The following is a 13,512-nucleotide window of genomic DNA, read 5'->3' as shown; positions in this document are numbered from 1 at the left end:
GAAGTTCGGTGAGGATAACAGCTTTGAGGATAAACTGAAAACGGGTAGAAAAAAAGGTTCTGCTAACCCTCAGTTGGATAAACGTATACTGAAAGCGTTCGAGCAAAAAAAGCAGGTTTCAGTTCGGGATGTGGCCAAAAAAGTGGGCACTTCGAAGTCAAATATTCTTCGTGCTAAAGAACGTTTTAATCATCGAACCTATAAGAAGCAGAAACAACCAAAACGTAGTCCGAAACAAGAAGCATCGATCAGGCCGAGGGTTCGAAAGATGTACAATACGATTCTTGCTGGAAATTTGAACTGCATAATCATGGACGACAAAACCTACGTGAAACTCGTTTACAAATCCTTGCCGGGACCACAATATTATACGGTGCGAGAAGGGCAAGTGTTAAACCAGTCCGAGACATCGATTGAAGTCGAAAAATTTGGTAAGAAAGCTATGGTCTGGTAAGCAATTTGTAGCTGCGGTAAAATTTCGAAACCCTTCATCACCACTGCTTCAATGAACAGCGAAATATACATCAAGGAATGTTTACAAAATCGACTTCTATCCATGATTCGAAGCCACAAGGATCCTTTTGTCTTCTGGTCAGATCTTGCTTCTTGCCACTACACGAAATCAACGGTATACTACCAAAAATGTCACTTTCATCCCAAAAGACATAAATCCACCAAATTGCCCATAACTTCGGCCAATTGAGAAATTTTAGGCATTAACGAAGACACATCTTAGGAAACATGTCTCCGCAGCCGAAACCATTCAACAGTACGAAAGAGATTGGAAAAAAGTGTCAAAACGGAATTCAATGAGGAACGTTCTCAAGAAGGTGCGCCAGCTAGCCTACAATGGCTAAGTAGCAAATGTTGAGAATAATATTCTGTTGTTGTAGTTTAATATTATCAGTATATCGAATAAAATTTGAATATCTAACACTTGTGAATTATTTACAGCGAAATCGAAGTGTGTCCATACTTTCTGGGCCAGTCTTTAAGGCTTGTTGGATAGGTATTGCCAGATATCAAAGTTTTGAAATATATTTTGTTTTCCAAAGCTAGTTGTGACAGATTTTGTCAGGACAGATTTTGACATAAAACTTTGTAATCAAAATCAAAAAGTAAACATCGAAAATCGTCGAAAAAAATAAGTTTGATCAAAGGTTTCGATCAAATTCTACACTCATTTTTCGTATTTATAAAACAAAATTCATATTTATAAAAATATATCTGTCACGAAGACAATGATTTATTTTTATTATTCAACAATTCAATTTCTTCTGGTGGTACAACAATTTCTGCTAGACATTACTACACAGATACAAATGTTATTATAATTAACATCTATTTTCATGCGCATATTTGGAGCATGAAATAAAACACAACGTTACTTAGGGCATATTCAGGAGTGTTCTAGTTCTAGATGCATAATTTATGTCAGTTTTAAAATTTAAATCTAGAAATTATAACAAAATAAACTGGCAGCCCCAGCAGCGTTTCATCTGTGTTTCAAATATAGAAAAAATAGAACGGCAATGTATACCAGTTTTAAATTTGACAGTAGAACTGGTCGAATAAATAAAACTAAAACGGATTGCTGGGGATACGTTTGTTTCAGTTTCATTTACATTATAGACTACCCATATGAATCTTGCAGCTGCTGAATTTGCTCTTAGAGATTTCGTACGTTTCAAAATAATTTAAACGCAAAACTAAGCGATAATTGAACGATAAAGTACTATTCATTGAAAAATCATTGCAATCTAATTTAGTTTAGGCATCGATGATAGTTCTCAATCACATTATTTCTTTCTCTGTGGGTATATTTTAACAACTCGAAGCGGTCGATTGTATCACGATGATCTGTCATAAAATTAAAATAAATTAATATCAATTCTTTCAACTGAAGCGACCGCATGTGGGATCGTTTCTCTTTTCGGTGAGTTTGCACTTATTAAATGCCGCGAAATGCCACGAAACACGGCATGGAAATCGGACACAATCCATTATATTGTTAGGACAGCGGTCAGCCTTAGCCCAGAGTGGCTTCCAACTCCGGACACACCTCAATATGGCACCGGTAACTTTTGTTGTTGTTTTTCGTTGGGTCCATCGCGTTTCATCAACTAAATTTTGACATACAGACTAGAAAATCTAGGTCGCACAGAAAAATAAAACAAGTCGCCTATCACGTATCGTCAATCCCGTTTGACCATTTGACAGTCAGTCGACGTTGATGAAACTCCCTACAGACGCCAATGCCTACTGCGCCAAGTAAGGCGATTGATCTGCTTAAGCATGTTGGGGATACTCATATTTTTGTATTAGTTATAAACATTGAACTGCATAGAGTCCAAACTAGGTGCATTGGAAAAACGAATGCTTGAATGCGACGAACAAAAAAATCAGTTGGAATACATGACAATGAATAAAATCGGAGTATCACCATAAATGAATCTCATCTGGAAATCTCAAGAACTCGATTGTTTTTTTTTTGCTGTGAACATTTCAGTATACAAATTAAGTGGATGAGGTATTGCGACAAAAACGAGGGCACAAAATCGCGACTTGGTTACACAACGTAACCAACTCGTTCGTTTGCAGCACCCGGTCAAAGAGGGAAACACCTTCGAATCCCAATGATTATCTGCTGCGGGATTGATAGAGTCGCACGCTGTTTACTTTTCTCTCGGGTCGTGTAGCAATTCGTCTCGAGAAATGAGCAAGCACTTCGAAACAGTCGACTTTGCCGTAGTTCAGATGCTAGCTCAGAAGAGTTTTTTTTCTTTTCTTGCGATATTGTCAAGATTCCAATCGGTTCGAAAAGCACTAAAAATCCTGTACTCAAACAGATGAGTCGAGCGCGTAACAAAACACTGCTGTTTGCCCTTCAGTCTTGGTTCAACTTGATTGCCAGTGTCCCCCATTTAACAAACTCTGGGTGGTTGATTAGCTCATCGCAACCGGTGTCTGCGCAACTCAAACTCGGCGCAGATAAAGTTTCCGTTCCGCATGTGGAAGAGACCACGTCTTGGAACAAGTGACGATCCTGCTTCTCTACACTGAACAGTTTCAATACTTTGCCTTAAAGGTCAACCGAATGATCAACTTTTTCATTCTTTACTTCCAGATAAAGTATGCAACTGCGACGATATGCCACGTTCCTTCAAGATCTACTGGATAATGCACAACATTACGCTGGTCGTATCGGTTTGCATCACGGTCATTTACTGGGGCATTCTGCATAATGGTAAGTTATTGTCAAACATTTGCCAAGTGTCACATTACATGTTACAACGTAACTGTATTCGATGGCTTCGAATCTAGAATCAATAGTTTATAGGGTAACAGCTCCAATAGTCATTTCGGCTCCAAAAGTCATCTTATATACAAACACCTTTAGTTAGAGTGCATCTATCTCGAGTTTTAACAGCAGTATTGAACAATTTTCGAACTATTTTATCTGTGGTATTGCTTCTTAGAGCTGAAGCAAAGATACTAAAGACTGTCCCAGAAAGTATGGACGCAACCAAAAACCGCTGCCATTTCGCAATGGTTCAGAATCTGTCAATTTTTATGGCTGCGTCCCGTTGTTTACACTCTTCTCTAACCACTTGTGCAGTTGTTTATTCGTTTTCCTTAGTTTGTTTCGAAATGTGTGGACTTTCAGCAGATTAACGTCGAAAATTGTGTACAAATGGTGCACAGAACGTGCACTGTCACTGAGAAAGATAGCAAAAATGGAAGGAGTGAGTGAAAAAGTCGTGCGAAATGCAATCAGGAAGTTCGGTGAGGATAATCCGAAAACGAGTCGAAAAAAAGGTCCTGCTAACCCTCAGTTGGATAAACCTATACTGAAGGCGTTCAGGCAAAAGAAGGAGGTTTCAGTTCGGGATGTGGCCAAAAAAGTGGACACTTCGAATTCAAATGTTCTTCGTGCTAAAGAACGTTTGAATCTTCGAACCTATAAGAAGCAGAAACAACCAAAACGTAGTCCGAAACAAGAAGCATCGATCAGGCCGAGGGTTCGAAAGCTGTACAATACGATTCTTGCTGGAAATTTGAACTGCATAATCATGAACGACGAAATCTACGTGAAACTCGATTACAAATCCTTGCCGGGACCACAATATTAAACGGTGCGAGAAGGGCAAGTGTTAAACCAGTCCGAGACATCGATTGAAGTCGAAAAATTTGATAAGAAAGCTGTGGTCTGGCAAGCAATTTGTAGCTGCGGTGAGATTTCGAAACCCTTCATCACCACAGCTTCAATGAACAGCGAAATATACATCAAGGAAAAAAGTGTCAAAACTTGTCGCCAAGAAATCTGTACGGAATTTAATGAGGAACGTTCGCAAGAAGGAGCGAGAATAATATTCTGTTGTTGTAGTCTAATATCATCAGTATATCGAAAAAAAATTGAATATCTAACACTTGTGAATTATTTACAGCGAAATCAAAGTGCGTCTATACTTTCTGGGACAGTCTTTATGTTGCAATAATTTTGTGTACACCTCTTTTTGCATACATACTTAAATTAGATGTATCATGTATCGGTATCATCTGTTCAAATCTCGGTAACTGATTTTTACAATAAAAATAACATCATCAAAAGATGTAAAAATTACCGCATGAAGTATAGTGTGTATATTACGAATATTCGCCCTGCTGACTGTTGGGTGTTTTTCTCACACGAACTCGCTGAATTTGTTTAAAATACATACAAGTTCATGTGAACCTTGAATTTATCATCACTGCGGTGTTTGAAATCGTTGAAATCGAGGTGTAGTCGCACAAAATTTAATTACTACACTAATTTTTCTAAAAATTAAACATTTTTATAAAGGAGAGGTTAGAGCAAATAAAAATCAACCAATTCTTGGTGTATTTAAAAAAAGACCGCATAAGCAAGCAAGTTAAGTTTCTCTTCCGAAAGTTGTGTCACGTACACGAACATTTTCCATAATATTCCAGTAATAACCAAGATTCGAAAGTGTTACTTTAACAGATCGGCTGAAAAGTTCGTATCATTTCTATGAGAGGGCGCCACTAGAATTAAATTCATACCATTTTCAGTTAGTACCAACCTTCAAAAGATACGTGTATAAATTTGACAGCTGTCTGATTATTAGTTTGTGAGATATTGCATTTTGAGTGAAGCTACTTTTGTTATTGTGAAAAAAATGGAAAAAGAGGAATTTCGTGTGTTGATGAAACACTACTTTTTGATGAAAAAAAGTGCCTCCGATACCAAAAAATGGCTTGATGAGTGTTATCTAGACTCTGCACCGGGCGAAGCAACAATTCGTAAGTGGTTTGCAAAATTTCGTACTGGTCATATGAGCACCGAAGACGATGAACGCAGTGGACGTCCAAAAGAGGCTGTTACCGATGAAAACGTGAAAAAAATCCACAAAATGATTTTCAATGACCGTAAAGTGAAGTTGATCGAGATAGCTGACACCCTAAAGAAATCAAAGGAACGTGTTGAACATATTATTCACGAATATTTGGATATGAGAAAGCTTTGTGCAAAATGGGTGCCGCGTGAGCTCACAATCGATCAAAAACAACAACGAAAAACCATGCTGAAATTGAACGAATTGGGCTTCGAATTGCTCCCTCATCCACCGTATTCTCCAGATTTGGCCCCCAGTGACTTTTTCCTGTTCTCAGACCTCAAGAGAATGCTCGCTGGTGAAAAATGTAGAAGCAATGAAGAGGTAATCGCTGAAACTGAGGCCTATTTTGAGGCAAAGGACAAATCGTACTACAAAAATGGTATCGAAAAGTTGGAAGATCGCTATAATCGCTGTATCGCCTCTGATGGCAATTATGTTGAATAATAAAATCGAATTTTGGCAAAAAAATGTGTGTTTCAATTAAACGATACGAACTTTTCAGCCGAACTGTTAAAGCGCTCTTTACATTGTAATAAAATAGTTTAAAAGTTTTAGTAAATTCGTTTAGAATTACGATTACGGAGACGAATTATGAGAATAGAATTGAATAAATCTGATATGATTCTCGAACAGAAATTTTTTTGGGAAATAAATTTTCAATGCCGTTGTATCTCAACCCTTTGCAGAATGCATGATGAATAAATTCGCCGATGAACAAAAACTGAACCTTTCTGAAAATGTTCTGTGTGTATAGGGTTGTTGATTAGTGGATCAATAGTGGTGATGTATTTGAAATTTATTCGGCACTACATCATTAATAAAAGCAACAAGTGCTGTAATTATTAAAACAATCACAAAACATGCTATGTAGCTGATTGAAAAATACTAGCCATACCAAACCATTTAGCTTGAAGGACGTACGCAGAAGTAATAGGAGCGCAGACCATCGCTAAACCAATTCAAACGCGGCATTCAAACACTGCGCCTACTGTGTGTTCGTGATTTGCTGACAATGCTTCGCTCCTGTTTCTTCTATGAATCCAATTCATGCGAATTAGTGTTTTATTCGGTTTAATCAAAATAGTACAGTGTAATCAGCCAGCTGGAATGAAAACTGCCTTTCGTCGCTATAATCACTGTTTGGAATGTCGTAAAAATATATTTGTTCATATTAACCACCCTACGTGCATCGAAAATATTGCAGTCATTATTTCTCAGTTGCGGTTTAGTTGCGAATTTATCCAGTAAAGATCTTTTTATTGATGAAAATATAATCATTGAATCTTGCACGAATCACTTCAGTGTCGAACTGAAGCGTAGTGGAAATTTAGCATCGAAGTATCATCGGAGACTCTTCTCCCTTTCGATTATCTCTGAACTTCGAGGTTCAGAGTTTTGTGGTTCTTGCTTCCTGAATGAAAATATCGGAAGTGATTTTTTCTGTCACTGAGTCTGAGAGAGTAATAAGTTTTTGATCGTGAATATCTCTTGTTATATCTAACGAACCAACATAATTTTTGCTACACGCCATCGGGAATATGATCACAATTTTATGATAAAATTTTCAGTTGTGTGACATAATCTCAAATAATTCAAAATTAAACTTTTCTGAAATGTTTAGTATAAACGAGTATCAAAGAGGATAATTCATAAGGCGCGTTTGCCATTCTCGTATTTTTAAAGCTCATAGCTCAGTGATCTGTGAAAGGATTCATATAATCTAACTACCAATAGAATCGAATTTTTTCAACTTAAACGTGTATAGCAAATGCATTGCAGTATCTCAATAGTACACTATTGAAAACCCTGTCTCATTTGACCCATGTCAACACCAGCCAATCAGAACGCGTTCTGAGGAAGAGAACAAAATATCTGCTACTTTACAACAAATCGTTCAAGAAAAATGTTCCGAACAGTGTTTAATACCGTAGTGAGTTCCACAAGATGGTTCTTCTGAAAGGCAGGAATGAATCCCGTTCAGCATCCTGATAGTTTCTTTCAATAAATTATGCAAATCCAAAATGAAATAATCGACATTAAAATTCTGTATGCTCCTATTTTTATAGCCGTTAGGACCGCCCATTAGTGAAAAAGCTACAGACGAAATCACGTAAAAAGAAACCTTTTAACAAAAATTGGATCAGTTTGGATTCTATCGCCACTGCGAGCAGATGTATTTTGTCTCGTTTGCGAAGCTAGTTACGTCACAGATTACGTCACAGCTGCCAGTCATTTGCATTGGTGAAAAAACAACGGTGGAGAGCATCACACAAAATCAGCCGTTCTAATGGCTCTAAAAGTTTTCTGAAGAACTATTAGGATTTGTTATTCGCAAATCGGAGGTAAATATCCTCAGTTTAGTGCAAATCTAGAACAGTTTGTGCACTTTTCGCTGTGTGAAATTCACAGTAATAGAGATCAAGTGAAGCCTTCTTTGTTTTAGAGAAAAATGTTCCAGAGTTTAATCACAGACTAACAGACAGGACACTCAAATTAGATTCTTCAATCATTTTAACGGTCATTTCGAATATTCCTTTATTTGGGACAGTACTCACATGTTTCATGATGGCGCCACGTTACCCTATCAAAAACATCCTGTCTGTCATCTAGACTGTGTTTATTTTTTTCATTTTCCAACAGAGTTGCCATTCATACAGAATAACCTGTAATGTATTGATTTGTATACGTCCATGCGAATTTCATGCAGGATACAGATTTAATACATATTGCCTAAACTATATACATAATTGTGCCTACTTCTCATCCTCCAACGCAATACAAAATCGAACCCATTTTGTTACAATATTTACTTGCTTCTGGTCTGCCGCCACTTAATTTCGGGTGAAAACTACCAACACAATAAAAAATAGTCTAGATGAACAACTTTGAGTCGAATAAATGGTTACCTTCCAACATCGCGAAAAAGTTAAATATATTATCAATGTAATCTAATAAATTATTGTGACGATTCATTTTCAAATATTTTGATAAAATCAGGCATCCCTGCGAGCAGCTGATCGGTGTTGACAAACGAGGGGAAACCAACTAGTAAAAAAACTTTTACATAACACAAGGGGTGTACAGATAGTAAATAGTTCGCGCAGTACAATATAGGTGGAACTAGTGCATCACAAAAAATAGTTTTTATAAGAATTTACTCATACTGTCATGTCTGTTAGTCTGTGGTTTAATGTCGTAGAGAATTACGAGTCCCTACAGCATATTGATAGTTTCTGTCAATAAATTATGCAAATCCGAAATGAAATAATCGACATTAAAATTCTGTATGCGGCTATTTTTATTATAAAGAACTATACTGGTTATTTCATAATATTTGTGTTTCAGAATGTTTAATGTAACTAATCTGTACTTTAGTTTAGGTGCATCGTTTCAAATTCTAGTAGTGAAAAAGGGGAATGCTTGCATAATTCATACAATTGATCAACTAATTCATATTCGGAAGTGTTAAGGAACATGTCAGTTGTTTTCGTATTCACGACATCCAGTTTTGTCTCTGGCATTACCCACCCGCCTTTTTCAGAAAATCTCTTGAACTAATTTTTTCACGAGTGATAGTGAAATGAACTTTTTGTGGTCAAGATTTTCACAACACTAGGTATGACCACTCCAATAAATTTTTTTAAAGGGGCAAAAAGTGCTTCATCGCTGAAGACTATAATATTTCTATAAAAAGGCGTAGTGGAATAATACAATTGCTGTGAATGGCGAAAACTAAAAGGGTCGAAGTTCGCTAATCCCTTTGTTTTACAGAACAATTATTTTGATGATAAAATTCAATGATTTGTATGCGTTATTCCTTCGTAAGTAAGTCTTTCCATGATGAATTGGCAATGAAAACTGAACAACTTTGACTTTGACACATGTCACGCGTGATCCGTCAAAACCAATGCACTCCAAAGCAAAATAGCAAAAAACACCCTTTAGAAGATATAATAAATATGTTTTTAATACTTGTACATCTTTTAAATCCCGATAACAAACATAAACTGTGAAAAATCCAATCTCACACAAAATCACTTTTACTTTTACTTTTACACTTTTTTTTTTAATCATGTTTTTCCCTTCCTACTTCCAGAGGAAATGCCCGTCGATGCCAACAACATCCTGGTCCATGCCACCAACTGCGTGTTCATGTTTATCGATCTCATCATTGTGGCCTACCCAGTGCGAATATGGCACGTGTTGCAACCGATCTTCTTCGGGATGCTGTACTGTATATTCTCGATAATCTACTTCCTGTGCGACGGAACTGACCGGTGAGTATTAGCAATTAACCTGAAACCAAGTAAATGCTAGGTGAAACATTACAATTGTGTACAGCAAAGCGGTCGCATGGAATGTAAAGTTCGTGATTTTTTCCACAGATTTCAACAGCATCGTAACTAATGACGCATGTAAAAATGAATCGTTTAACGAATACCGTAAACTTTCGGTCCGAACGGCTGCTCCCGGTCGCCGGTGGTGTTATTAATGAATGATTTCAGAAGCATTTGCCGGTTTCCAGTGTAGACTTCAATAGCCTCTATACCAAGTAACTGCATTGTTGCTTTAGATATCTTTTTAAGATTGCATGCTGCGCTGGTCACGTATAATAACCGTAGAGAGGCGTGGGGTGTCATGAAAATACTGGGCGAGTATTCCATAGAGCTGTCATATATAATCATACACGCACACCGTTAATGTACCGCATATCGAAATCAGTAAAAGTAAAAAAGTAGTACTTACTGTAGGACTAAGCATGCAGCGCGAATGCCAGAATCGTTCTGTTGTTGCCTTTAGAAATGTCATTATTGCCCCATGTTCCTTTAGATACGCTTTGTTGGCCTGCTTTTTTTTCTTCAGAAAACAATCACCATCAAATTGTATAACTTTACATCACGGTACCTGTAAGTGTAACGAGGTATTTGTCAGAGATCCCATTTTTAAGATAGCTTTAAAGCGCCAAACCTAATTGAGCTTACCTTCGGTTTGCAGCGCAATGCAATGAACTGTCACTAATGGGTAGTAGTTTCTAGTAGTGAAAAGGGAGAAAAGTGCAAATGCTTCTTGCCGTCATGTGGAACACAACCACGAACAAAAGCCAAGTGACCACCAGCATAAACGGGTGATATTGATCAGCTGGGGAAACTGTTTTCTCATTGTGAGCCTTCATGTTGGAAGTATTTAGCGGTAATGAAGCCTGCACGGAGAACCCTTCGATCATAAAATTGCGATATCGCAGTTTTTGATTTTTGCGATAGTTGATTTAACTAATTTCTTTTTGATTCAACCAATATGGTTTTTGATTTGCATATATTCAAGTAGTTGAAAAATATGTTGTTTTGAATGCTGTCAAATGCCGGAGACAGTTGAAAGCAAAACAATAATTGCAATGCAAAATCAACAACTTTTTTAGTTGAAATCTGTTCGCGTCGCTTCAAAATGTCAATGAAAACAACATCGATGGTTAAAGCGTTTGGTGAAATTGTGTTCATTCGATTTGAGAAATTTATGATAACAAGTGTTTATCTAACAGCGGTGTTGTGATAAAGTTAACCTTGTTTAAGATGTGAAAGATTTGGTGACAAATTAGAAAATGTTAATGAATGATCATCAGGTAAGCGCAAAAATTTTTTGCTTCAAATTCGATCATTGATTTACTTCCAGCAGACTGTTTTACTTCCAGTTTTTTGATACCGATGATGATGTTCATGCATTAGCAATAAAACGCTTTTTGACATGAATTTAATTTATAAAAGTAACAGGAGCGAAGGGTTTCAAACACACAGAACGCGCTGCAATTGAATGGCGCGTTTGAATTGCGTCGCAAAATTCCAATTCCCAGCGGTTGATGCACCCAAGCTCATATAAATTGACTAAAATTATCAGTGCATAACTTTAGTTCAACCGTTTGAAGGCATCATCTTTCAATACTCATTTTTTTCGATTTCAATACTCATGTCTAAAACAAATAGAACCGATTTATTTTTCAACTAACAGAATTTTGTTTCAATAACATCACCAGTTATTTCAATTAAAATATTTGTTGAAATTGAAAGGTATGTGTCCTCACTAATTTACAGCATTTTTTTTCAAACAGTTAAATTAGTTGTTTCAACCATCGTTTCTGCTAATCGAAAAACAAAAATGACAGTTTAGTTAAAACAACAATCGATTAGTTGTACCAAATTTTAACCAATCGAATTCAGAAAATCAACTAATATTCTGGTTGAAATGGGATCGCGGGTGGTTCCGTGTGTATATGCCGATAGATCTGGTAATGATGCCTGTGGACTAACTACACCGAAGTAAATTCTTTGCGATGTTAAGTTTAGTCGTGAGAAAACATTAAATCTGATTCTGTTATTTACTGTCATCTTGAGAGTTTGATTTTTTAGTTAACCCATCAAACGCTGACGTTCGTTGTATATAAAACTAAAAATGAAAATAATATATTCAACCCTAACCTACATTGAGTTTAGTCAGAGCACGACTCTTTATTTATTTATTTAACCCTTGCAGTTACCAAGGAAACCAGTTTTATGAGAAACCCCGGTTGAACCCTGTAACTAAACAACCAATCTTTCATCCAAAACACGCATAGCTCATTATTGCATACCACTGCGGTGACTTGGAATAAGGGAAAGCATAGCAAACTAATACAACTTGAATATGCTGGGCGGACATTGCTCTAAAAAATAAAACTATGGCGGTGACCGAACGGTCGGTCTAATGAATCTTTCGTCATTAACGAAATCGATTGATTGTAGTCCACTGCTTTGAAACAAAACCCGCTTCAACATCATTCGATAGGTGTTACAACATTGCATAAGAAGCTGAAGCCGTTGATTCCAGTAGAGCTAAAGCTTGAGCTTGAGTGACCACCCCTGGTTACCACTCCGTTACTGATCGGGAAGAGCTAAAATTGTACAGGGAGTTTCTAGGTGATCCGACTTAGGACTGGTAAATCATTCTTCAATGTACATCTTCTGGTAATCCCAGAATCCATTGATCAGTACCGAACGTAGATCGTCTATGGAATGGTAAGGGATGTTAGTCCAACACTTGTTGTTACTAGAGGCCGTATATACTACTGCGCACTCCACAAGTGTCACGGGAGAAGGATATTTGTTAGTAAAAATTTCAGTATTGGTATTATTCGCGCACGACTCAGTATGTTCCTGTTTCAAGATGCTAAACTCACTGACTTCCCGAGTGAACGTTTCAACATTATCCTATATTGATGTCCCGGGAAGTCTTGATTCACAGCTTTTATTCGAGGAAACTGAAGAAAAATTTGCAATACTATCACCTAAAGAATAAAAAAAATATCTAACAACTGAAAGGGAAAAGAAACTCCTGCAATTGTCGCCTATTACGACATGGAAGCAGGAACCCAGTGGATCTATTCTTGGTTCATTTTTTTCCGCCGGATTCCACACGGCATCTAGGCAGGTACTGTCCGGAAAGAGCTAATAAGGAGTGTATCGAAAATAAGCTATCCACAAATTTTTCTTTCAAATTATGATAAAAAACAATATTTTGTTCAAACTAAAAATTGATCCTTTATTGTACGAGGTTAAACTTGAGCATAATGAAAACCGGATGAAATTTAAGATATTCCTTCACGAATTGTCGTAATTTTGATCGAACGCTCTTCATCAAGTTCCGGCATCAAGCCGACGATAAATCCGGCCAAAACAGTGGAGGTGTACTATGCTTCTTATATAAAGGCGGCAATCTCTTCTAGAGATACTCAAATCGATAGATTTCTTCATTTATAGTTCCGGTAGTGTAGAAAAATGGTTGACTTCAAACCACAGGAACATATTGCTTGCCATACCAGTACCTTTCGACCGAATTCCTCCACTTGAATCGACCTGTCCGCATCGCTCACATCCTCTCCAACGACGACAGTAAAGTATTGTGGACCTGGAAGGGTTTTTGAGTCCACTTTTACATCGTTCATCAAAACGCATGCATCCGGACCCTGCAAAAGACGCGAATACAATTACAATTTTTGTTCTACACTTTGTTTCGAGATTTTCTGCTTCTTGTAGGTCTTCAGGTGATTTCGCCTCTTGATACGCTGGATCATTCCTACACTCGTTCC

General features: G+C 37.1%; 1 protein-coding gene across 1 annotated transcript in view; it reads left to right on the top strand.

Moving 5' to 3' along the window:
• LOC131430594 (protein rolling stone-like) overlaps positions 1-13,512 on the top strand; it is a 115,297-nt gene that overhangs the window by 94,059 nt on the left and 7,726 nt on the right. Inside the window, exons 4-5 of the mRNA XM_058595678.1 lie at positions 3,128-3,247; positions 9,496-9,676. Coding sequence (XP_058451661.1) covers positions 3,128-3,247; positions 9,496-9,676 — 301 coding nt within the window. The remainder of the gene's footprint in view (positions 1-3,127; positions 3,248-9,495; positions 9,677-13,512) is intronic.

The sequence above is a fragment of the Malaya genurostris genome, chromosome 2 (assembly GCF_030247185.1).
Source record: "Malaya genurostris strain Urasoe2022 chromosome 2, Malgen_1.1, whole genome shotgun sequence".
In the NCBI taxonomy this organism is placed as follows: domain Eukaryota; kingdom Metazoa; phylum Arthropoda; class Insecta; order Diptera; family Culicidae; genus Malaya; species Malaya genurostris.
Note: the sequence above shows the minus strand (reverse complement) of the source record. Positions and strands in the feature narration are given on the sequence as shown.